At 42.0% G+C, this 26,557-nt stretch overlaps 2 protein-coding genes across 10 annotated transcripts in view; one reads left to right on the top strand and one right to left on the bottom strand.

The window, feature by feature from the left end:
• LOC113842766 (uncharacterized) overlaps window positions 1-26,557 on the bottom strand; it is a 66,037-nt gene that overhangs the window by 7,085 nt on the left and 32,395 nt on the right. For all 3 annotated transcript variants that reach the window (XM_072034983.1, XM_072034984.1, XM_072034985.1), the window contains one exon: window positions 12,827-12,926. In XM_072034983.1, the coding sequence (XP_071891084.1) occupies window positions 12,827-12,926 (100 nt within the window). The remainder of the gene's footprint in view (window positions 1-12,826; window positions 12,927-26,557) is intronic.
• On the top strand, window positions 10,154-26,533 carry NQO2 (N-ribosyldihydronicotinamide:quinone dehydrogenase 2). Of its 7 annotated transcripts, none has more exons than XM_038174840.2 (7): window positions 10,154-10,239; window positions 16,926-16,978; window positions 18,564-18,728; window positions 20,238-20,368; window positions 22,706-22,819; window positions 24,485-24,586; window positions 25,748-26,533. In XM_038174840.2, the coding sequence occupies exons 1-7, from the start codon at window positions 10,226-10,228 to the stop codon at window positions 25,919-25,921; spliced, it is 753 nt and encodes a 250-aa protein (XP_038030768.1). In that variant the 5' UTR covers window positions 10,154-10,225; the 3' UTR covers window positions 25,922-26,533. The 7 variants fall into 7 exon arrangements, with proteins under 7 accessions (XP_038030768.1, XP_071891080.1, XP_005022916.4 ...); XM_072034979.1 differs by lacking the exon at window positions 10,154-10,239 and adding an exon at window positions 16,001-16,323 and having other exon boundaries at window positions 16,919-16,978; window positions 25,748-26,240; XM_005022859.6 differs by lacking the exon at window positions 10,154-10,239 and adding an exon at window positions 16,001-16,455 and having other exon boundaries at window positions 16,919-16,978; window positions 25,748-26,240.

The following is a 26,557-nucleotide window of genomic DNA, read 5'->3' as shown; positions in this document are numbered from 1 at the left end:
TTTTGAAAAGTACGATTGGCACAGTCACTAAAAGATAGGGCAGGTACTTAAACAATGCATGTGATGTGTTGTTTTTTGATGGTGGTAGTGGTGTTTTGTTTGGTTTTGTTGTTGTACAACATATTTTATTTTGTCTCAACCAAAAATACTGGAATTTTATTTTAGGCTTCATCCCATGCTTTCTTTCCCCTACACTTCTAGAAATCCTCCAATCTACAGATCAGTTTAACAGATGAGCCTTTTAACTCTTCCCCCCTTTTCTTGGTACACTGCTATTCTAAACCAGAGCTGGTCACCTTTCAAGAAGGCCAAACTTTATACTCAGCAGCAAACTTTAGGTATATTCAGTTACCTGGAAATACCTTGTCCATCACACAAAGATCTTCTAAAACAAGAAGGTAAATATAGTGCAGAAAACACTATGTAAAAATTTGTTTTTCTGAGGCTAAGTTATGGCTTCTGGTGTGCTTCTAGAAAACAACCACAAAATTGCAATACGTCTCTGGTCAATTGAGAGTAACCTCAGGTAACAGGGAAGAAGTAAAATCAGAACTGTCCAGCTTCAGTCAGTTTCTGAAGAATTAAAGGAGAAGACAGTATGCATGAGGTCCAGCAGACATAGGAAGATACCCAGATGGCTGCATTTCACCTTTGTCAAAGCCCTAGAAAGCGAGGCTGGCTGCCAATGAAGGGATGGGTGCACTCACAGAGGCAGCAATCATCAGGGCAACAAGCAGGAGTTGCTCCCACCATTCTGCTGTTGCCCCAGGAGGATCTGAAGTCCCTCCTAAGCTCCACCACCTTCTGTCACTTTCTGCCCCCACCCATCCTTGGACACACACTGGCACTGGGCTGGTCCTGGCTGACATTGGTAAGTCACCAGCATGAACGCGATGGCACTGCTCACAGGGCAGATGTTCTGAGCCACCAAGGGAAGAGTTTCCTGGACTTGGGAGGAAATGAAACAGCGTCCAATCGCAGAATACAGATACAAAGAAATTACGGCTCGAGCAGCTCCTGGAGAAAGGGAGGCCCACAGGATAGGTGGTACTTTCATTACTCATAATGTAGTTTCATTATGTATGCGGTCCCTTTGCTTTCTCTCATAACTTCCTTTCCAAAAGCTTTTGCAGTACACGTGCTAAGATATCAGTTACCATTGCACTGGGAGTAGCCTTTGCATACCTGCCAGACTCCTCAGGATCTGTCCCTTTTTAGCCCCTCCGTGCAGACTCCACTATTTTTGCTGCACTTTCCAAGCAAGCTCAAAGTATCATTTCTCTTCCAAGTCCTTCTGGTATAAATTCTTCCAAGCATAACCCCCAGCCAGGCAAATCTAAAGAAAGCCGAACAAACCCTAAAGTATGCCACAAGACTCAGGTATTACTACAGCAGCCCCACAGAGGAAGGAAGGAAGCACAGGACTTTTAAACAGCTTCTCCTTTTTCATGAGATCTTCCTGTGAGGGCTTTTGCAGGCCGGCATTGTAAAGCCTGCAGCTACATCAGGCTGCAGTCTGATGCAATCAGTTCACAACGTACCATTTCCAGGCTCATGGCATTCAGTATTAATTTTGGCAGTTTGCAAATCTTGCTGCGGTAGGCCTGTAATTGTTTTTCTCTAGTATTTATATGGAAAAGATCCTATAGAAAAGAGGTGAACTCCACTGTCCTGCCGCAGCTCCTCCATAAAAGCGGTGACCGACAGGCTGCCAAATGTCTTTGGTTCGGTTTGTTTTGTAATGCAGACTACTACCATGAGTCTTAATGTTATTTGGAATATTAAATAGAATATTAAAGTAGAGCATCATGCGGATCAGATCCTACGGAGTCAGACTTTGGCAAGGTAGGTCCCTTGGAGTCCTGCCACTACGTTAATATTAGATTTACGGACAGTGGAAGAGTAAATCCCCAGAAGACCAGCTCATCCCTCCATCTTTCAAGCCAGTGAGATGAGATACAGATGTGAGACTTCTTCTGAACAAGGTTTCATTTCCAAGGAAGAGTTTTGGACGACAAACACCGAAATATAAATTCATTAAGAACTGGGATAACACATTTTGGCTTCTCTTTTAGAGAGGAAGTATCTGCAGCTGCAGCTGTGCTTAGTCTGTCTGCAGTAATTTGGTACACTGCTGCACAGCTATTTTAATTGATGTTAATCTAGAATCTCTTACACTGTGTGCTGCCTTCCAACACAGAACAAACTGCCAGAAAAACGGAGACAATGTGACATTCAATTCAATTATGAGTTGGCTTCATAAACACAGGCTGTTAAACTGCAAAAGCCAAAGCTTCAGTAGGTCACTCAGCTGAGTGCTTAAAGCTTGTACCCCACTGATGTTAAGAGCAGATTCGTGCCTAAGTCAGGGTTAGTCCTTCTGTTGACAAAGCGACTTCATTTATTATCAATAGTAAAGATTTACATCTAAGACTCGCAGTCTTGCTTTCATTCAAGTTACTTGGTTTTGATTCTGGGTCTTACTGAAGACTTTGTCTTGGTTTTCATGCCTACAGCTGTTTTTCTGTGCATCCTGTACTACCTCTGAAGGCGCAGAAGGTTGCTCTATTTGGAATATGAAGCACACAGGGGAATAAAGGCTCACTTTCTTCTTTCACGATTGCATTACATCACTTAAATACATTCATTTCTCTCCACACACCCACACTCTTTTGTTTTAGAACCAAAATTATTAATAAAATTTGGCACGTGACAGTGTACGATCTTGGGATCTGGGGAGAAACGAAATTAGTTTTGAAAGCCCACTCACAAATTTTGTGGCTCTACCTTTGGCTCGGTGTATGTCGTTCAGACTCTAGGGGAAGGCAGAGGAAACCTTTCAGAGTAACCTATCCCACACGTGGCAGCACCGCCACAACTCTCATGATCTGTACTAGATGCGCCTGGCTCTGAGCCACCTTCCCCTTTACGCACCATGCCTATCCTGGCACGGAGGGGTTAGCTGCATTGTGCAATACAGTTTTGAGCTGAACCCTTCTTCTACACATCTTGGAGCTCTGCTGTCAGCGAGGAAAAACTGATGCACGTTTGACATCTGGCTAGACCACTGCCATTTCCTTCCCATCACACAGATTCTCCACCTCAAGGAGAGCTCTCAGCAGGGTTCAGAGGAAGGTGAGCAGTGGGTGACGATGACTGATGATGATGATACAGACAAAAGAAATTGTCAGCAAGGTGCCTGCACAGACAGATCTTGGGAGACACGGGCAGACATGCTTTTCCACTTCTGTTTCAAACAATATAAATGGTATTTCTATAATCTTTTTATGTGAATCCTAGGATGTAAATGTAATTGGGCTCTGTACAATTGTATAGTGGAAGTGAGAAAGGAAATAATTAATGCTATGGGATACACCAAGAACTATTAAGATGTAGTTCCTCTCCAGAGACCTTTCAACACAGTGAAAGAATGATTTTAGGTTTTATATTGCTCCAGGATGACAAGTCAATATGGATATGGAAATTAAAATGAAATTGCAATATTTTTTTTGTCAGAACAATACTTTCCAAAAGCAATGTCGTGAAGAGAGGACACTGGCATTAGCAAGTCATGTACCAACCCACACCAGAAAACATAAGAACAGCTTTACAAGTGCTCCTTGTTGTGTGCATGCACACAAAGAAATGAGTCACTGCATCACAAGGGATGAAACCATAAGAATTAGAGAGCACTATGTTTTTATACTCACACAGCCTTCAAAAGTTATACCCCGGCACACCTCAGGCTCAGTAAAAACCTGGCCTGTTTCCATCAGGCCTGAAAATACCACTTTGCTTCAGAACATGTCACCGGTGAGAAGGATTTGGCTAAATGTCTGTGCAGCACAACCACTGACACCTAGGCGGTTAAGCAAGCAGCTCACTATTTGTCTTGTGATTTTTATTAGTGCAGTGCCTGGAGGAATCCAAAGGTGATCCATACCCCATTGCGGTCGGTACCAAATATTATGCAGGTCTGCCTGTACTGCTGCAGATAAAGTAAGAAGTCTGCCATGAGACGCAGATGTTTGAAGGAGAGCAGTGTCAGTGCATTTTGGTCAAGGGTTTTGGTAGGCAAACAAAAAAAAGGAAGAAATTGGTTTCTGTTAGCCACAGGCTAAATGTTCCTGCTCAGCTCCTGGCATACCACTAATTCAGCAGATGACTACTTATCCACAGAGGTTTCTGCTACCTTATTATTTTTAGCTCAATTCTATGACGTATTTACATAGGCCAGGAACGTGCAGTGTGTGTTCCCGTTCCCATTTCTCTCATCTTTTCATTGATGTTTATTTTTTATACACTTTCTTAGGGAGAAAAATAAATAAATAAATTTGGCCAAAAGGCCACCATGCTGCATGGCAGTAATGCCTCCTAAGACTGAATCAAGATCTGTATCAAAAATCACCATCGTAATTTACAGCTCTCCTGTGAAGCAACACAAAATTTCCCACTCAGGGCAAAAAAAAAAATTCCTGCTCAGGCTCTTCTAGAGCAGGGGGTATCCAAACTTCATTGCCCACAAGCCTGTCTCAGGCAAGGGGCACGATGCTGGCAGCCTTCATGCCTTGTGTGCACCGCGATTCCCCAGAACACCAGCAGCAGCAGGGGAGGCCTTGCAGAGGTGTTATCTGTCCTGCTACACCCCCATCTCTTTCCACATAGGCACGCAAAAAATGAGATACATTAACTTTAAATAAGTGTATGAATGCTATAAAAAAAAAAAAATCTACACAACTTTCCCCTGGCCAAAAACACTGTCAGTGGCAGGGATGAAGCATTCTTACTTCTCAGTCCTACACTTGTTTCTCCAACCTTCTGCCTCTAAACCAAAATTGTTTTTCATAATTGTATCCACAAATATTAATGCACACATTTTGGGGTAAAATTCTACTCCCACAGCAGTAGATGGAGAGGTAAAAATAGAAAAAAAAAAAAAAAGAAGCCTACCTTACTATGCTATTTTTCACACAGTAAAACTGCAGTACTGAGCAATTTCATTGTGGGACTACTCCAAAAGCTTTGATTACCATATCCAAACAGGAAAAAAATAAAAGAAGACTGATGTGTCTCTATCAAAATATATATATGTGTATATATATATATATTCTTTGAGTGTTTGAGTTTGCAGTGAGAAAAGGAAAGTGTGGAGAAAGGGGAGGGGAGAAGAAGAGGAGAGTAGAGGTGAGGAGAGAACTCAGCACTCTTTCAATTTTCCACTTGGGGGTTTATTATCAGCTTTGACTGTTGTACAGCAGCCTCTGCCCTGCACTTTGGGCTGAGCCCCTGAACCACAGCAATTAATCCCAGAACGCATTATTTGGGTTTGTGAGGTAGCGTGACGCAGGGTGCTAAATGATGATAGGCCACAGAAAAAGGTCAAAAAACCCAGCAGGGCGAGCAGCGCACATGTTGAGTGCTGTGAGAGCTCTGCTGAGTAGCTGCACGGCTAAGTGAGTTTGGGGGATTTCTCGGGTCTGCCCATTGCTCTCAGGGCTTGCAGTGCTGCAGGTAGCAAAGAAAGAAAGGCGGAGGGGGGGGAAGGGAGCCAGGCTGTGCAGATGTACAGTGAGGAAGTAATTCTAAAATGTGACAGCGCTGCAGCAGCGGTGGTGGATCTGCACGACTGGTTACGCTGCTTCAGGGAAGTAAATTCGTGCTTGAGCCTTTTGTGTAGGAGGTCCGGGTGCAAACGGGGATACCCCAAAGCAGCATTTAAAAAAAAAAAAAATAGATCAAAGCATGCGTACGGCTGTATGATTAACGCACTTTGTACAGGAGATGTGCATCTCTCTGAACCACACACCAAGTCTCTGCCAGCTCTGTCATGCAGCCTAAAGTAACGGGGCACACTGAGGTGATTCTAGCCCACACTACAGCAGCAAACCTCATCACTTAAACAACGCATTGCTCAAAGCAGAACTCTCAGAGAGCACACCGAACACTAAGCACACACAAATCATCCAATTAACAACAACATATACACATATGCAATTTTTATGTCACCCCAATATACCTACACTCTGCCATTTGCCAAAATCAGCTGTAATCCTTGGTTTCTAAAATTGTAAATTTCTACCTTATGAGGCAGCTTATGAAACCAGGTTCTGCCCTGGTGCTGTAGTAATACCTCCTTTTGTGGCAAGGCCCTTCTCCTTCCCATGCATTTGGAGGAGGCATACATGTATATGGGTGCAGTGGTTAAATTCATTAAAACTGCCCTTTCACACCTCTGATGACTGCCATGCTGGGGGGGGGGGGGGGGGGGGGGAGAGCCTATCTGAAATGGTAAAGCTCCAGACTGGCAAAGGCTTACATTACGTATTTAGTAGTGTAAAAGCTTTTATTTATCTGAGTGCATGAAAATGGCAAGCTTTACAGCCCAGGTCATCAAAGAGCAGCTGCCCCTGGGGATGCTCTGTGGCCTGCATTGGGACAGCTCCCAGAGAGCAGCCAGCACAGACACCCAGGAGAAGATGCCTCCTGGGGAGCTGAGGAGGCAGAAGGCCACAGAAAGACAAATTTCCTGCATTTAGGCAACAGCAAACACAACAGCAAGTAATACAAGGAATAGGTCTTCAATCATCTGCTCCCCCTAACATTTTGGCACGTCCTTAGTAAATAACTAGCCACAGTCCCCAAGCCTCCACACCCAGAAGCAAGCATGCATCTTTTCCAGAACATGCAGGTACCATTTTTTACCTCCCCCCCCCCCCCCCCCCCCTTCTGCGTTATGTCCCAGTGACTAAGACTGGAATTCAAATCCTGCCTCATGGGATTTCATCACAAGGTTCACACCCCAGTGCCCCCTGGCCAGCAAGCCCCATGGTATTACAGAGGAGCAGGAAATGAGACTGGGGGGAAGGTAAGGCACCTCCCCATGCTGAAGCGACCTCAGCGTGCAGAACAGAGCTGAGAAAGGGTGAGCTCACAAATAGCAAGGCTGCAGCCTGGTGTTTTCATCCTGTTATTGCAGAAAGGAGAAATCTGAATCCTGGAGCTCTTGCTCCAGGCACTGTCTTCTGCATTTACATCGTAAAATAATCACCTAAAAGTTTCCTGGGCAAATTCTTTGTCAGAAAGTTTGGTCCAGGTGGATTTTAAACATAATGGATTAGCCAGAAGAACAGTTCACAGGGCTGAAATTTTGAGCATAAGCAGACTGGAGGGGGTTGTGCATTCTGCTGAATCACCTCCTTAGTCTATAACCATCAGTTTGCTTATACATAAAATATAAATTATTATTCTTAGTTTTTATCAAATACTATGGCAGCAATATCTGCTCTGTGAGTAAACTGCTAAATGTACAGGTGAAACTCAAGTTGTCTGACATATAAAATAGCCCGAGAAAGGATGGTTGAGATAACAAAATAACTGCTCAGCAGAATCACACAGAAATGAAGCAATGAACCCAACTCTTGAAATGCACTTGAAAGGCAGCATCCATAGGATGAGCACGCACATCTATACCGTATCCTTCAAACATAGGAAAGACTTTGACTAGGTCCTTTTTTGTTTTGCTGCTTCACTGAGACAGAAAAAAATGCAGTGATACGTGGATCTACTGCTCAGTGCATTTCAAGGAATTCAAGGCGTTCAGCACCGTCATTCTTAGCTCTCCAGCACCCTCCTCCGGGCTCTGACTGTTCAAGCAATGTCCTTTTTCTACTGTTCACCCCTGGCTGAATTATTTAATGTTGGGAGGCTAAAGACTAAGAAATGTTTCTTTGCTCCTTTTGAAGCCTTAGAGATTCCTTGTGTGGCAGAAATTCAGAAGAGCCTTCCCCCAGAATTATGCACTGTTACAATTATTTTGAACATCAGCTTTGTTGTATTTGTTTTGAAACTAGTCATCACTGACTTGCTCACCATTTCCAACTCTAGGCTGTTAATTTTGAGCTTGGTTAGGAGACTGTACACTAAAACTTTTTTTTTGGAATCATAGAATATTCTGAATTGGAAGGGAACTTCAAGGGTCATTGAATCCAACTCCTGGCTTCACACAGGAATACTCAAAAAATCAGACTGTGTGTCTGAGAGCGTTGTCCAAGTGCCTCTTGAACTCCAACAGGCTCAGTGCTGTGCCCACTGCTCTAGAGAGCCTGTCCCAGTGCTCGACCACCTCTGGGTGCAGACCCTTTCCCTAACCCCCAGCCTGACCCTCCCCTGTCCCAGCTCCATGCCATTCCCTCGGGTCCTGTCGCTGTCCCCAGAGAGCAGAGCTCAGCGCCTGCCCCTCCGCTCCCCTCCTGAGGGAGCTGCAGGCCACCATGAGGCCTCCCCTCAGCCTGCTCTGCTTGGGGCTGAACAAACCCAGGGACCTCAGCCACTCCTCATACGTCTTCCCCTCCAGACCCTTCACTGTCTCTGTAGCCCTTCTTTGGACTCTCTTTAACAGTTTAATGTCCTTCTTAAATTGCAGTGCCCAGAACCGCACACAGTACTGGAGGAGAGGCCGCACCAGAGCAGAGCGGGACAATCCCTTCCCTTGACCAGCTAGTAATGTCATGCTTGGTGCACCTCAGGACACGGCTGACCCTTTTGGCTGCCAGGGCATGCTCCTGGCTCATATTCAACTTGCTATTGACCAGAATCCCCAGATCCCTTTCTGCGGAACTGCTCTCCAGCCTCTTGTCCCCCAGTCTGTTCATATAGCAGGGCTGCCCCTTCCCAGGCACAGAATCCAGCCCTTGCTCTTCTTACACTTCAAGCTGTTGGTGACTGCCCAGCCCTCTAATTTGTCAAGGTCTCTCTGCAAGGCCTCTCCACTCTCAAGGGAGTCAACTGTTACTCTTGACTTATTAACATTTGCAAACTTAGTTAATATGCATTCAAGTCCTGCATCCAGGTCATTTATACAAACACTGAAGAGAACTGGCCCTAAAATGGAGCCCCACAGAACCCCACTAGTGACTGGCCACCAGCCTCGTGTACCTCCATTTACTAGAGCCCTTTGGGCCCAACCTGTTAGCCAAATGTTCAGCCATTGCTTGCTTTGATGGCAGTTAACATCATTGGATGATATATTCGTGTACAGGAGACTCGATCCTATATTACAGCCTGATCCCAAGTCAATGGATAACTGGAAGGCAATAACCAAGCTAATGTCATGAGTACAACCTAATGAACCTTGCCAGGCCAGGCTCATGGCATGCTGAGCAAGTGAGTGCTCCCTCTCATTTTGCTGACTTTCTTCCCAGGTGCTTTGCAGCTCCATGGGAGGAATCGTCAGCAGATGTCTCAGCCAAATTCTCTGGCATGTAAGAGGAACCTGCAAAAATCCCTTTGGAAAGAATATACAAAATAAACTGCTTCTGAAATATGCTATGTCACACATCACTAGACTCACCTAAGGCAGCACCTTATGTAGCTGCTGATACCCAACTGGAGTTTATCAGCTTTGTAGAATTATGTTTACCCCTTACCCTAACAGACTTCAACCAGCAGCTATGCTCATTTTTCACCTCATTTCCCAAATCTAGAAAAGTATCAACTTCAATATGAAAAAAGAGTGTCATCTTGATGTGGAATGACTACAAAAATAGGTCTCCCAAGTTTTTAATTCATCAAAGAGCAGAATTGTTGGCGTCAAAAAATTACTCTCATTCTCCCCCCTTCTCCCCAGATTTGCAATTTGAGTCTGTGTTCAAATGAGTGTCTCAGGCCAGACTTCTGAATCAAAAAGTGCAGAAGAGATTACTAATTAAAAGTAGCACATTTATGTATCCTAGAAGTTGTACTTGTATGAATTATTCACCCAACTTCTTGGCAAAGATATTCCAGTAGAAGACGCAATTAAGTTGTAAATTGATAAAAGCATTAAATATATATTTAAAAGACCTCTAGTATATCTTAGTAATATTAAATATTTAACATCAGAAGGTTTAAAAACATCCTAAACAACATATCAGAATTGTTTCCTAGGACACTATTCCTGTTGCTGGTTCGTTTTTCATTTAGATATAGCGTAGAGTTTTTAGCCCAAGAAGTTACCATTTTCAATTTCTGTTACTCACTCCCAGACAAGAGAGACTGTGAAGAAAAACAGGTCACAGTACAAGGCTGTTAGTCATACAGTCCTCCTGCTTCCTTCCTTCCTGTTGCACAAACCTGTCAACTAAGGAGAGAGATCAATATGGGGCTGACTGTCTCCTTTTTACTACCTGACAAAACAAGCCTAGGAGTAACCACAGTGCTGGTGTGACGCGTATGGTGGTACAGACTGATGCGGGACAAACAGTAGGATATTACTACTCCATTTCTCTTCTTTTCCTTTTTCAGTGTAGAATTGTAATATTTGCTGGTTCAGAACTGCTGTATCAGGGGCTTTGTTCTTTGTAATATTCACAGAAAACTAATATTGAAGAGAATTTCTCTTACATGCTGATTTGTTAGTATTGTTTTTCCTTACTGCTTATTCTCACGGGTGACAAATGCTCTTAAAACGTTTCCTCTATAAGAGAACTTGTGTTGAAGATTAAAAACTTGATCTAGATGAAGGCTTCGCTTCGCTTTACTGGTCTGCTAAAAATGCAAACCCTTGCGCTAGGCACTAGAGGGCACAACTGATATCCTTCAGATACATGATATTTTTAAATCTTAATATATTATTCCAGAGACAGAACAATGTATACAATTAACTTGATATTAATCCTAGGAAAAGGTATACAGAAAGCTAAAGTCATTCCTGCAGAGTTGTCATATACAATATGATATTATGATATGATTATTCTAATTTGTTTAATTTCTAAGATAGATGACTGTACCTTACACCCTAAACAATGTTTTATAATTTGTACATAGAAAACACACCACACAAAACTATGATACTCGCATTCCCACATGAACTTAAACAACAGGTATTAAGGATCAGCAAAGAGTATCATATGCTAAAGTAGGGAAGAGAAAAACCCACGAATGCTAATCTAGCTCAGTAGCTGAAGTAACTGATCCATGTAAGTGCTGTTTGTGTTTGCAAAAACACCGGCATCTATTATGTTCTTGACTGTGTTAATGACTCAATGCACTGTTGGCTTGAAGCAACAAAGCTGATTATTTCAGAGTAGTTTAGTTCTTGAACTTGAAAGAGTTTAATTATAATATACAATAACATAATCTTAAAACGTAGATTTTAAAATCAGGCCATAAATGGACTTGGATGCAATAAAATGTGACGGTTATTTCTTCTTCTTTTGCATGTATCTCAAATGCATTTTCTTATCTTTATCCTATAATCAACTCAAAAATTTTCACTGCTCATAAGATATTAGAAGAGAATTTGAATAAAAGTAATAAATTGTTTTTAGATATGCAGGTGCTCTTTTTTGACCCATTCTACTTTGCCTTTTTTTTTTTTTTTTTGATCATTGATTGACAATCAACTTTTTAACTCCTTTTCTTACAGGATGCTACAGTAGGAAATATTATTTAGATATATTTGGGGAATATATATTTGTTCTTAGAGCAGTTTGACTCATGAAGTAGCACTGCAGACTTCCCTGTGTCACTATCTTAGCACGTCAGTGTTTTGACCCAGAAAACTCGTTTCATTTAAAAGTGTGCTCTGTTGGTGGCACGCCTGCTCGTAGCTCTGCCTAGTTCCTTCTCTCTGCAGCCACTTTGTTATCCACAGGTTTTTCAGTCTTACTTCTGCTTCTCCAGTACTTTGTTCACTATATAAACTTTGCTGGCACCACCACAGCAATAGGCACTAGACTCAGTCTAACCACTTCCCAGCAACTCTCTGTCTTATAGCTTCTGACTCATGCTATCCAACGTGTTATTTTATAACACTGTTCTTACAGCACCAAGTACCAGACAGTGATTAGCCTCAGTGCAATAGTGAAACACAAAAATCTCTCATCTCTTTACCCCTCAATGTTAGCTAGGTTTTATGCACTTGGAGAACCTGTTTTGTTTTGTTTTTTATATATATCCCTGACTACAGCTGTCACTCAAAAGGTTGCAGGAGTCCAGGTCTTCTGAAACTCACAGGGGAGGATTGTATTTATCTCCCTGTAGCCACCTAGAGGTTGGATGCCTGTGTAAGCCAAGCAGTGATTCTCTTTCTACTAGCATCAAAGATAAGTGAAAGGAGTTGCATCTGAAGGTGATGAATTCAACTACAGAGAGTTTAGAGAAGAAGTCCTAAATTTTACGTGGCTAAAACTAGGAAAGATGAATCCTACCTGCTTGCCTACCTATATGGAGAGCAGTTATGTGGGTTTAGGGTAGAGTGAGAAGAGAGAGGTAGACTGTAATCCCTTACATAGTAACATTTTCACCACTACAGCATCTTTGAAGTGGCTTCCTAAACCAATCACAGTACTTTAATGCCCTGTCACCGTTCAAAGGGACCATTACAGTTTCAGGACATTTAGTTACCTGAAGCGATATCCAATGGACAGTTATTTCAAGTCAGGAACTAGTTCTCTCCAGTTCCTAGCTGGGTAATATACATCTTATGACCAAGGGCATTTTTTATTAGTAAATTCAGTAACTTCAGAACAATATTATCAGTAGATATTTAGTATTGAAAACTGAATACAAAAGCTTCTCAGCAAAACAGAGATAATTTTAAAACAACTTGTACAAAGATGGAGCTTTGTTTGTGTGCAGAATATAGCTGTGTGTCTTAAAATTAGTGATTGCTCATGGGACATCACTGGTAACAATTCAAGAAATTATTAATGGCCTCATTAAGGAGAGCAGATGGTTTCAAAGAAGCATAAAACACTTGGGAACTAAACTGCAGGTAGAAATGTGCCCAAATACCATTTGCAGAATACCATTTGACAGCTCAAGGCTATCCAAATCATCACTCTACCTGTGAACTTCCGAAGGAAGAGGCGGAAAATAGTTTGTGGACAGCATGACCTTGTATCTCATCAAAGGAAAGGAAGAACGCAGTGGAATATGTCTCCATCCTAGGGAAGAAAATCTGGAATCAACTTCTGATGAAGAAAGTCATATGAATGATTCTTCCCTTTTTTAGTTATATGGCCCTTCCAATTTTGCAGGATACCTTTTATTTTTTTTTCCCTAGCAGATAAAATCAAATTGTCAAATCAGCCTCGTTACTGATTAACAGATTTTCTTAACCAATATTTGGCAAGGTTTGGCCTCTGAAAACCACCTACGTCCACACTGAGCTCTTGATTCCATCTCACTACTAATCTCCCTATAATTGATCATCTTCCTGCTGCAACTACTTTCCTGCCTTCCTCATACTTTCTATTTTCTATTTTCTTTATTTTAAAATATTTTAAAATTTTAAATATTTTAAAATATATTTTATATATTAAAATATTTTCTATTTTCTTTATTTTAAAATACTTTATTTTCAAATATTTTTTATCTCTCAGTCTTGCTTTGTGACATTATGGTTATTCATCTGAGTGATCTCCAAGCCTGTGGAGGAATTCCAATACAACAGCCCTAGAAGTACAACAACAGAATTATCTGAAAAGGGAAATAAAATATATTTTAAAATGAAATGGAAAAAGATAGGGTAAGTATTCAATGGAAGTTCTTGAATTAAGGCTACCTCCCCAAGATTTCCAGGTGCAGTGTCTTATGTTTCCATTTTCTTTATAACTATTTACCTTAACATGAAACAGTTTCCTATTTATAGTAACTGTCTCTTTTCCTTCAGTTAATGCTGACTGTGTTTCTTTGTAGCAGAAATGAATGAGTTCTCAGAGGGGAACTGTGACAAAACTACTAATTTTCTTTTCTTTCTAGGCCAGATACTTAAAAAGAGGTTAAAATCATATAAATGATATTTAGGCAAAAATGAAACTCCTGAGTTCAGAAGACCTACTCCCAAAACTCCCACCCAGCTGATGCCTAACCTTAGGTAAAGAAAGCATAGGGTTTTTTCTTTTATATAGCATAATAGGAGTTGTGTGTCCACCCAACAGCTGTTGCATGTTTCAGCAATTGTTGGCAGAAGGACTGGAGCCTTCGTGTTTCAAGGTCATGCAAGTGACTACAAAATTATGCCTACATTTATGTTTCTTCACCAAATCCTAAGGTATTTTTTTCTGCAGTGAAACACCTTCAGCAGGATCTGATGACAGACCACCACAGTGTTCTAGACTGCACCCAGGAGACGAGACGATTCATAATTATTTTCAGTCTCTTTAAATCTTAAAAGATGCTCATGGGACACAAAGAAACCTGGCCTCACATTTAAAATAAGGGGCTCTGAGCTGACTACCATCAACCAGGAGTAAAGCTGTCTAATAACCACAGATAATTCCATGTAAGCATCAGCTCAGCACTTGGTAGCCAATAAAAAAAGCAAATCATATGGTAATAGTTATTAGGATCAGAAGAGAGAAAATCATTACACAGCCAGGTAAATCCAAGGTGCCTCCATACTGTGAATGTTATCTGCAGATCTGGTTCCCTCATTTCAAGAAATGATACAGCAGAACTGGAAAAGTGCAGAGAAGAGCAATGAGAATGACTGAAAGCACAGAAGACTTTCCAAACAAAGAGCACCTGAAGAACACTCTTCTGTCTGGAAAAGATGAAATTTGGGAGGCACATGACACAAGTCCACAAAATCACCTTTGGACAGAGGAGACAAGCACAGATGGATTGTTGCTCTGTCACACCCAATGCAAGAACCAAAGGGCATCAAATGAACCTGATAGGAACAAGATGCAAAATAGACAAAAGGGGTTGCTCTTCACACAGCAGAAAACAAATCTCTGCGAGTCCTTGCCAGGGACATTGCACAATTGGCATGGATTCACAGGGAGATTGGGCAAAGTATCTTGTGCAGAGAGGCAAACTGGAGGTTACCATACAAACTACATGTTCAAGTCTGAGACAAAGATAGTTGCAGTCTGAGAAACCAGCAGGGTGTATATCCTACATGCTTACTCTGCTTTTACTCTTTCATAGCCAGATACTTGTGAGCAGGGTTAAAGAGAGGATACTAGGTGGAATGGACCCTTGGTCTGAATCTCTGCTGTCATTTTCATTTTCTTGCGTTCTCTGTCTTGTGTTAGAGACAAAAACAATCTGTGCCAACAGTCAATGAGGTTGTAAACAGTCAAATTTCTTATAAAGCATGACTCACTCAATCCATGCTCATGGATGGCTGACAGGGACAGGAGAATTTTCTTCCAGCTTAGTCACAACTACTTTTTGTCATTGCTAATTAGCACTTAATTCCTTAGAGAGAAAAAATGTTAAAAAAAATATTATTTTAAGTGAGGACTGGAGAAAGCAATAGAAAATGCTATTAAAAAATAAATAAATTAATTAAGAAACACTCCCAATCTGCAAAACAAAATTCTCCTTGCAGAGGTGCATTGTCCCGTGAGGATGTTTCAGCTACTGTTACACTTTCCTGAGTGTTAACTTTACAAATATAGGAGCAGTAGAAGAGGGTGAAGGAGGCTACAAGAAGCTCCACTCTGTCTTACAGATTTGCCCAAAATGCAAAAATACATGGTTTCCCCAAATCACCCTGAAATTTCTCTTAAGAGCCCTAATAAACATGCTCATGTGATTGCTAAGAAATAGCTGGATCTGGCTGCTGAAATCCTTATAAGTAGCCTTGTTCAAAGACAAGCAGGAAATTGAAAGGAGATATATTTTTTTTAATTTTATAAAATTATTAGAGATAAGTCCAACAATATTTGAGAAGAATGGATTTTAGGAATTAACATGGGAACTAATCATGCAAACTTTTACAGCCTTAGCAAGGAATAAGGTGGGGTTTTTTGTTTCTTTACTCCCTAAAGTACAGGCACAGCACAATTTTTTTTCTTTGCTATCTCTGTGAGTTATTACGTTATATGGTATGTCAAACATATAACATATATGTTGTCCAGGTACAGTATGTAAACTACTAGCATTTTTCCTTTAGTTTCCCTTCTCTTACCACAACTAGACTTTATGCTTAGGGGGGGAGGGCGGATAAAGGAGAATAAATATTTTTGACTCTGTTACCAGAGGGGATGAAAAGACAAAAATAAAGCATCCTACCTGAGAGAAAGTAAACTGAGGCTGTGTTTCCTGAGTCCCTGCCCAGTTTTTTACCACACTGCTTCCCACATAAGCAGAGGAGCATCACCCAGCAGAATCTGGGCTCTGGCTTTATGCTCAGCACGCTGGCGGTTGGTGAGCAACTGCTGCGGCCCCAAGTTTCCGCTAGGGTCACTTCCCATTTCTGGACACCGCTGTCCCCAGTGCCAGCAGCACTGTGTGTGTTACCTTCTCCTGGAGGAGCCAGGAAGAGAGCTGAGGGCTTTGTGTCTCCCCTAACACAGCACAGCCGGTGGAAAACACCAGCAGTGCAAGGTTTGCACAGAGGTTTTCTGCACACCCGCTGCGAGAGGACGCGGGTGGCTCTGTCACTCGGTGCCAGGGGCCCGATCTGCTGGTGTCTGCCCCGGTTTCTCCAGTCCGAACCGAGCCCCAGCACCGCTGTGGGTAAAGCCCTGGGAGAGGCAGGGGTGCCACGGCGCTGCCCCGGGTGGGTGGCAGGGCTGTGCGGGAGGGACAGGGGGTGAATGGGCCTGACACCAGTTTTTAGAGGAAAAAACGAGAGCACTCTCCGCCTTTTCCTTTGTGGAGGCTTTGGAGAGTGACGCAGCACGTCCACGTTAACCGAGCGGGGAGCTGCTCTTTGCTAAGCGCAGCAGCAACAGCTCCACCGGGCACTCGGTGGCCTCTGCCAAAAGCTGAATGTGAGGGGACGTGCTCGCTGAGCAGAGGTCAGCCAGCCCAGAAATATTTGCCAGAAGAGCACACGTACGGCCTGCCTGCCCTCCCGCAGGCCTGCAGCCCGTTCGGCACCACGCAGCACGGCGCTCCCAGCCAGGTGGTACCGCGCTGGTAGCTGCCCGTGCACCTCCTCATGGTGCTTACAACACCAGCAAATCTGCTGTTTGAGTTCACAGGCCGTGCTGGATTCTCAGGACAGAAGCTACCGAGTGCTGCTGGAAAATGGCAGGTAAGAAAAAATACCAATAAGGATGCTATTTGCTTCAGTCCTGGGCATGCTGCTATATGGAACACCTGCAGGGTTTACTTGTGATACTAAACCATTTTTATTTTTTTTCAAATCACCTCTATTTCTTCAGTAAAGGATGCATTTGAACACTCCCATCTCTCCACTGTTCGAGTGCCCTCAACTCCACTGCAAGGGAAACAAACTAGCACTTGCAGAATTAATCCTCTGGCATCTCTGAGCTCGTCATCCCCAGCCACTGAGCTGCTTATTTGCTGAGAGCTAGCGAGACCAGCAAAAAAGCAACTGCTCCTACAAGGAGTGAGCGAGCAGTGCTTTAAATTGTTTATACACTTGTTAAATTTGTGGTAGCATCTAACCACAAATTGTAGTAGACTTCTGGCAAAGCTAGTAGAAATCACTACCTCTTATAATTTATGTTAAAAAAAAAAAAAAAAAGTATTGTTTTTTCAAACCTTCAGCATTGGTTCTTGTACCTCTGACACCGCAAACTTACCTGCTGCCCTGATGGTGGTCTGGGACATGCAGCTCACGTCCACTGAATGCAGGAGATACCCGTTACAGATCGGCAGAAAGGAGCCAAGAGCTGCATATTTTGCAGATCCAGACATTTTCAATAATCCCTGGAAATCCTCTTATGTATGTATGTACAAACATATTACCCCATAAGAATATTTTACCTTTTCCTTTTGTTCAGTGATGAATTATTATTTTTTTAGTGAATTATTAAAGTTGAATGGGCCATATACCATGACATTTTGAACAAGCAAGCTCTAATACACCTTGTGGATCAGTTTAAGCAGCCACATCCTAACATACTCAGTTTAGATTAATCACTTTAGATTAAATCTGCTTTATTTAGAGATACAACAGACAGCTCATTGACACATCTAAGAAAAAAATCACATTTTTTTCTACTGAAGTCACTGTGAAGATGCTGAAGTGGGACAGTGGCATCTGAAACATCTACCCTGAGGTTGCCACTTGCACAGCACCGCAACAGAAGACGTAGGGAACCCGCAATGCAGTAGGAGGATGCTCTGAACTCTCAGAAATTGTTTCCACAACCGTCTGAGAAAACATAAATTAGCACTGCTTTGATCCCATCCTGTCCCTCACTCTTGCTCTGTAGCTTATCGGACTCTGCTCAGGGAGCTAAGCCAGCAGAAAGCTGTTTGCTTTTTTGTTTTGTTGTTGTGTAAGGAGAGAGTTTTTGAAGGAATGAGCTGAACACAAGTGCTGGCTCAAGAGAATGGACCATGCCAGAGGAGAAGTGGGAAAGCCCTGAGTTGCACTGATGTAGGGCAGTGTGGCCTGCTCTGGAAAGGCACCTACTGCCCACTGAGCCCTGCCTAGGAAAACCCAGCATAGCACAATATTGCTGAAGGGGTGGGGAGGCATTTACTGATTAGTTCCTCTGCTGGGCATGAGTCAAACGCTGCCACTATCAGCTCTGCACTGCTTGGAAATCACAGTACAGAAAAACAAAGAACCTGGCCCTGGCTCCACAAACTCTTTCGTATCTGCCTAAATCAAAGGTGTCTTCTGCTTTTCTTTCTGCCTCCAGGGAGAAAAGTCCTGATAGTCTATGCACACCAAGAGCCCAAGTCTTTGAATGGAGCTTTGAAGACGGTTGCTGTGGAAGAATTAAGCAAACAGGGCTGCACTGTCACGGTGTCTGATTTATACGCGATGCAGTTTGAGCCAAGAGCAACAAGAAATGACATTGTTGGTAAGTCTAGCCAAAATACTTTTTTTTTTTTTTTTTTTTTTTTGAGACTGATATTAATCTTATCTATGCTGTTGCACTGACAAGCTAGAACCCATTCTGTTAGGTGCATTCTGAAAAATAGTTGCTATTATTTTGTACAAATATACCCCAAGACCCAGTTTTTTATTTTCTGTAAGCACTGACCAAGAAATGCCAGTGTAGGAACATAACTATCACCTGTTTTTAAACAAATCTGATGAAAAACAGCTCCTCAATTAGAGAGAGAAAACACGTGTAGTGCAGACCTGTAAAACTGTTTTGCTTTTAGACCAAAATGAATGAGGAATGGTATTGTTTTCCTGGTACTTGCAATCAACTGAAGAGACATTCAACGAAACATGTTCTCTTAATGAACAATGTTACAAATGCCTACAGCAAATTAGCTCCAGGCACTAAAGTACACAGGCTTTTGAGTTGTTTTGTCACCTTCCAGCAACCTTGATAGTGCATGATTATTAAAAATGACTAGAGGTTGCAGCTGAGACTTGAGAATAATAGCAATGATCTTGTTAGGCTCATGGAATTTTTTCATGATTAAGAAAGCTCCACCGTGCTCTTAATAGCATTTAGTCCCAGTACTTTTTCTGGTCAGGAAAAGCAAAGCTATGACATAATCTGAGAGAACTTTAGAACAAGAATTCTTTAGAACTAGAATCAAAAAGAAATAGCACAGGCCTAATGCAAGCATCGGAAAAAAAAAATAAAAAATTGTTAATGATGACATGTAAGCATTTCTAAAAGTCCACTCATGAATACGAACCTTGACTCACAGTAAGGTTAGTTACTGAGAGGCAAAAATGCATTAGCACTTGCCAGAATCAACTTCTGATGCAAGTTTCCGATCCCATTCTATGATGTACTTCGCTTCGTTGACGAGGTTACTACTTCTGCCTTCCACTGCTTGTCACCTGTCCTTCTGCTAGAGGCTGAGAATCTGCTAGTTGAATCAGCAGGAATGAATGTCTGGTTCAGACACAGTTGGCTCAGCTCACCCAACTGTAGCAGAGTCTGCAGAGTCAGCCTTTACTGGTTCCCCCAGCCCCTGCTGAGTTTCCAGAGAGGCTGAAAAGCAGCTACATAGTGCTTGTGACTGCGGAGTGGTTTCAGCGATCCCTAATGCAGAGGCAGAGCAATTAGCAAAATTATCTTAAATCCTCTGAAATCATCTACCTGCATCACCAGAGTCTAGAGCCATGCTGAGGTCCTCTTTTTGCACCTCATATTCTGTCTCCTACAGAAAGGTAAAAGTTTTAGTACTCTGAGATAATCTATCCCTCTCCAGTTTACAATCAAGTCATCATCTGTCAGCTGGGATGATACGGAATAGCATTAAAAAAAAAAAAAAAAAGTGGGACAAAATCAGAAAGTAGTACCTCGATTCAGAACTGTAGATCACAACCTGTGTTTAATTCTTACTTGGCTACAGGGCTAGGAATGGAGAAAGCAGTGACCATGCCCTTCTATCCACAGATTGCTTGCACAACTCAGATGAGTTCAATTACGGAGTGGAGACCTGGGAAGCTTACAAGAGAGGAGGTTTGTCCAATGATTTGATTGAAGAGCAAAAGAAGGTGCAGGAAGCAGACTTGCTGATTTTTCAGGTCATCATTTTAAATTGTATTAAAAGGTTTCAGTTGTAAACCAAAAGCAGCAGTAAGCAAGAAGATTACAGATTTCATTAGGAACACTGCATCTAGCCAGAGTAAAAACAGGTGGTAGCTCAGCCATCTACATAGAATAGTTTTTACCCAGCATAGCAATTTCAAGGTGTCAGGCTATTCTGATATGATATATGTTTTTAGAAAAAAAAATATCAAACACACTAGATCATGTGTGAGTATTATTAGTTCTGGCACAATATGAATTTTTCACACAAATAATGGCTCCATGCTGACATTTTTGGTGACTAGGAAGACATCTGAAATCAGATCTTTAAAACACCCAAGTAAAATTCATACTGTACTTCACTTAAAAAAATAATATTCAAAAACTACACGATCAGACTACTTTTGTGAAGACTGCTCCTCACGCCACCTGCACTCTAAAATAATTGCAAGGAGCAACTCAGATCGGAAAGGATCGAGTGCAAAATAATACTATAATTCTATATATAAGAACCACGCCGTATTATCAGGCAGCCTGACGGTATCCTCTTGTCTGGGAGCGCAAGAAAAGCAAGCATAGATCTACACACAGAAGAGTGTGTTGGGCCTTGAGGTGACCCTGCCAAGTTTTAAGCTTGGGATATGGTAACAGACACCCAACCATCAGCTGTAGGGACAAGGACTTTATCTCTAAGCAGCAGTAGAGTAACAAGCACAGATCAGTAGTACGATTACTTGAGTAGCTATGACAGCAAATCCAGTGACTCACCAGTACTGGGCCAAACTCAACATCTGGATGCACAAAGAGGTATACGACCATGGCTATCAGGCAGGCCAGCAGGGGCATGGCTTCTTTTCTGGGCAAGCAGCTGGGAGCAGCCAGCAGGCCTGGGGAATTCTGACTTTCCCAATTGTGCTGCCCTGGTCCCTTGCTGAGTTGCAGAAGCACTGCCTGGACTCGCTAACACCTCACCCCTGCTCTCCTCTCTGCCGGTTACGTCTTTGGTGTGCACGGGGCACAGGGATATCACAGAAAGCAAAACTAGCCCCACAACGCAGAAACAAAGTTCCCTGTGTGAGACAGATGCTTGGATGCAGAGTAGCTCCTAAATGAAAGAGTGGGATCAGCAGGGTGAAACATGGCACATACTTGTGCAAATGCAGTCAATGGCAAGGATAAAGTACACAATGTACTGTCCTCCAGAGTGCTGATGACTGGGAGGCTCTGTGTAATAAAAACAAAAAAAAAATCTGACCATATTCACAATCAGACTGATGGCCTTAGGCACAGCCGATCTATATTCCACTGTCCCGTTCTAGATGAAATCTAGGATGTGACTATATCTCAAGCACGCATTTCAACATATGCTGTTGTAATTTTCACAATATTGCTTCTGAGATTACTAAAACATCCCCGGAAGGAAGTGGTTGCTTTCTACTTTCTGTCCTTAAAATACTATGCGGAGTTGAGTGTGTTCTGGTGCAGAAAAATAAATAAATAAAATAAAATAAAAATCAGAAAGAAAAGAAAAGAAAGAAAAAAGCCTCTTAAAGATACTGCAGAGTAATTTAAAATTTACTATAGCCTAAGCTCACCACTTCCAAAGATCATGGTGACTGGCCATTTCTACGCTGTTTCCATCTTGATTTAAGCCATATGCACATAAGCTTCTAATAGAATTTCTTCTTTCACACTGCACAGTGTACAAAGGTTTCAGAAGAGCAATTCATCCTAGAACAGAAGTCCATTAAGCGTTCAAGACAATGCAAATAAGACACGATGATTTTAGGCTGTAGACCCATGGGCTAACTGGAGGATCGAGGAACAGAGCCCTACTGTTAGAGAGGAGGCTTTCTTCTCAGGAGGGGTTATCACGTCAGATACTACGGCACTTGTCAGAGGACTGTCAGGTCAGAACTGATCACCAGATGTCAGTCCCAGTTACAGGGCTCTCTGTGGCCATTTTGGCAGCACTAACCATTAGCTTATACGTTCCTTTTGCATTTGGACCATCAGAGATGCAATTCTGTACAGCCTTAAGTCTGAATTAAGTGACACCTTCCTGTCTTATTGTTTTCCAGCTTTCACTTCTGTGGAAGCCCTCACATTCTCCATGGTGTCGATGCACTGCAGCTGTTTAGCTAGGTACCTGAGACTACCACAAACAGAGAGCACTTCAGTTATTTTTGCCAAGCAAAGTTACTGCCTCTCCTTCCTGGAAGAAGGCACGTACAAGGTCTGAACAGATTAAGAGAACAGGAATCTGCCTACAGACCAGGCCTTAGGATGACCTAGATTCTCTGTATTAACAAGGTAATTTCCTTTTTGTTTAGTTTCCCTTGTACTGGTTCAGCATGCCAGCAATCATGAAGGGCTGGATGGACAGAGTCTTGGTCCAAGGATTTGCTCACGAATTCCCCAACTGTTATGATTCCGGTTTGCTGAAGGTATGCTTCTGAAAGTGTTTTATTAAGACCGAGATCTTTGCAGTGCACTTCAGTAGTGGTCTTTCTTTCCCATTATGTTTGTATAAAGCTTTCACTTTCAGCTCTCCTGAAAGCAGACCATGGCTTTTTCTGTGAAGGAATGACTTATTTTCTTGAAACCTGTGGCTTATTCTAGCCTTCACTATTAGACTTGCATTAATTCAGGTCTTGGAAGTTGAACTTCTTATCAATCCAAATGTATCCTGAGCAGCATGCAACAATTGCTCATGGTAGCACAAGGAGGTACAAAAACTTCTTCCTAGTCTATCACAAGGACTGATTCCCTCAGCTCTCTCCAAAACGCTTTCCAGATATGAGTTCTCTGCAAAACGTTGCAAAAGGGAGACATTAATAAAATGAATCACTTTATAGCTGAAGGGGAAGAAGGCAAGTGCCATGCACCTTGAAGCAGTTGTGCTTGATTATTACAGAAGTCTAAATATACTAGTTAAGGCCAGTGGGGCTGTAGCAGGTCAATGTTTCCAAACAGACAGCTAGTGCCTAGCCCTTGATACACCACGGTATTCCAGAGTAGCTGGATGATTAACATCATCCATCAACATCATGCATCAACAGAAACTTTATCTTCAAAATAAAAATACTTCAGGAAAGCGCGTGGGGGAAGCTTGGCTTAAGTATTGGTGACAGACTCTTATTTTCAGTCAGTCCTTGCTTATTCTACACAAACTAAGAAAAGCCATGGGTTTAGGTCAAGCTTAGCACTCTTCTTACAGCTCTGTAATGACAATTCTATAGGTAAAATATTCGGACATGCATAAACAGGAAAGTACATGAACAAAATGTGAGGTAGAAACTTTGTATCCATGGAAAGTCTACGAAAAAGAAAAGTGTATTTTAGTATAAAAACCTGTATGGTTAATTTTTGAGGTAAAGGTTTAAGCTGTTGTGTTCATGGTTAGGATATGGAGAACACATATAGATAAGGAACACAGTTCAGGTGTCAGAAAGTAACTGGAAAATGATCCTAATTTGATGAAGTGGCCATTCTGACAGCTCTCAATAATAAAGCTCTAGTAATGCATTGTCCCCCATATAATTAGAAGCAAAGCAGTTGTGATACTGCACCATCATACCACCCCCCCAAAAAAAAGTATTTTAATTATGGGAGGTAAGACAGAGAGAAGTGCTGAGCACCAGCCCATGGCCAACACCAGAGTTATAGGATTAGAAGAAAAAACGTGGTTTTAGAACACCTGAATATTCCAAAAGTGAGGAGCAAGCCCAAATCTGAACTGGGATTGTAGCACACAATTTCTGCTTTCAGAAAACCAAGGAATAAAGATATCCACAGTAGTGAAGTGCTTTCCAGCCAGAGTTTTCCAAACATTTCACAGGAGAGAACAAGAGTCAGCCCTGCTTCATACAAGGCTGTCAGTACGTGTAATTCCTTTTCTTTTTAATCAGCCTCTGCCCAAAGCCCTGGGCATGCAGTCTGCTGTTCAGGCCTTCAGTCTGTGACTTGGAGCCACTGCTAAACTCAAGGTCTGGGGAAGGGGACACCTCCTGCAGAAACTGATGCTGCCCAGCTTCTAATGAATCTCTCTTGAACTATTCAAACAGTCTTCTTAAGCATTTTTTTTTTGCTGTTGTTGTTTTTAATTCTAGAATAAATTAGCCCTCTTTTCTTTCACCACTGGAGGAAGCAAAGAGATGTATGCAAAAGGAGGTATCAATGGTGATATTCGCTATCTCCTGTGGCCCATGCAGGTACAGCATATGAATATTTGATTATTTGTTTGCATTAATTTTTATTATTTATTTTAGCAACTGTAGTGATGCTTATTTGATATAAAATACATTCATAGTTAGCTCTATAATAGAAAATAATTAGTCAGTTACAAGCATCTGTAAGTTATCGTTGGGCCCTAAAATCCTGAGGCTTTTTAAGAGTCCACAGACTTTTAAATTTGTTTTGTGCCTCTTCCTCCAAACTGGAACCTAGAGAAAGCTTATAATATCTATCTTTTTAATTTCTCTAGTGTAATAGGATTTCCTTTAGCCCTGGCACACAGGGTTTCTTTTCCCTGTAGCTACCTGATTCACGTAGGATGCGGGACAGGAGGGCACTCGCACATTATCCTGGCATTTACAATCAGCATACAACAGTTAGCATGTCTTGTCTTATCGCTACCCTTTTGCCAGAGGTAGAAGTAGTGCTTTCAGGAATTTAAGTGGCAAGGCAAATTGCGACGACCAGTGTTTGATACAATACAACGGATGTGTTTTGATTTTACTGGAAATTCCCTGCTCTCCAAACCCTTTTGATTACTAGCTGTGTGCCCTTCCGAGGCTACCTAGCTGCACAGCTTGCAAGTCAACCTAACAAAGAATGCTATAGGCAGCTGCAAATTCAGAAACACAGAGAGGGAAAAAGGCAAGTTGAGCTGATTTCGAAGGCACAAATACTCATTCAGAATTGTGTGGCTATGCTGGAGGCAAAAGGTTAAAAAAATACATAAAAGGAGATGAGAAATGTGCTGCAACCCTGAACAATCCATGGAGATTCAAGCAGCGTAATGAACTTCAGGCTGTCTCTGATCTTTGCAAATTTAATAGAAAATGGCAGCCAAAGAGAACAATTCTATGCATTTAGTAGCACTTAAAAATGAATTTCACAGAGCAGAATAAATTAAGTTGGCTTTATCTTTCAGTGTGTTGTATGTCATTCTGCATAATGCCCAGCTTTCAACACAAGCTGCCAAGGCAAACAATGAACTTGCGCAATTTATTTCCCTTCTCCTGATAAACGCACAGAATTAGAAAACCTGCCGTATCGGGTCAGAGGAAGTTTCAGAACTGAATACTGCACATGCTCAAATTGAAAGTGAAAAGCTAACTGAGGCATTTCTCTGTTTGCTTTGGATCTAGCATGGCATCATGCACTTCTGTGGTGTCAAAGTCCTTGAGCCTCACATCTGCTTCGCTCCCGAATATGTCTCTGAGGAGAAAAGGAAGGAGATGCTGCTTGCTTGGGCCCAGCGTCTGAAGACTCTTTGGAAGGAAGAACCCATAAACTGCTCTCCTGAGTGGTATTTCAAGTAATGTTCAGACACAGGACTACAGAGAAGAATGTTTCCATTCTTTCTGGTGCTTCATCTCAACATCTGAATGCTGACCTCGTAATCCATACGCATTGTAGGTATCTTGAGTACTACGGCTAGCAGCTTAGCTGACAATAAAGAATTTATCTTTATTTCCCGAGGGATTCTCTTCAATGAGTGCACAACTCTTCGTGAAGAATTATTCTTGCTCGTATAAACAGTGACATCCTGCCTGCAAGCGGTTGGTAACACAAGTGGTATTTAATTGCAGATTATACCATTGTTGCTAATAAAACAGTAAAGCACGTAGCCAAGCTTAACACTCTTTGTACCAACAGCTACTTTTTTTGTTGTTGTTTAATTGGCCAGGGAATGTACTGCCTACGCTCAACCTCATTATAGACAAACCTGCTCCTTCAAATGGGAGATCTACACTCGTGCCTTTGAGCCATGAAGCCAGATTGTGAATAATGCGAAAGGATGTACAGTTGCACAGTGACTTAGACAACTGGAAAGTCTTCTTGGCAGCTTAGGCTTTTCCATGTACTTACAAATATATTAAAGCCAAGACATGCCAGAAGAGGAAAGGAGCAAATAAAAATATTCCACAGTAGTACAAATACGTATTGCCTTTTTT

This window comes from Anas platyrhynchos, chromosome 2, assembly GCF_047663525.1.
Source record: "Anas platyrhynchos isolate ZD024472 breed Pekin duck chromosome 2, IASCAAS_PekinDuck_T2T, whole genome shotgun sequence".
Classification (NCBI taxonomy): Eukaryota; Metazoa; Chordata; class Aves; order Anseriformes; family Anatidae; genus Anas; species Anas platyrhynchos.
This window is presented reverse-complemented; position numbering and strand designations above follow the sequence as displayed.

Coding starts and splice junctions, on each gene's coding strand:
- NQO2 (XM_005022859.6), top strand. CDS start 16,122: ATGCTCAGCACGCTGGCGGTTGGTGAGCAACTGCTGCGGCCCCAAGTT. Junction 22,820..24,484: donor ATGATTCCGGTTTGCTGAAG/GTATGCTTCTGA, acceptor TTTTAATTCTAG/AATAAATTAGCCCTCTTTTC. Junction 24,587..25,747: donor ATCTCCTGTGGCCCATGCAG/GTACAGCATATG, acceptor CTTTGGATCTAG/CATGGCATCATGCACTTCTG.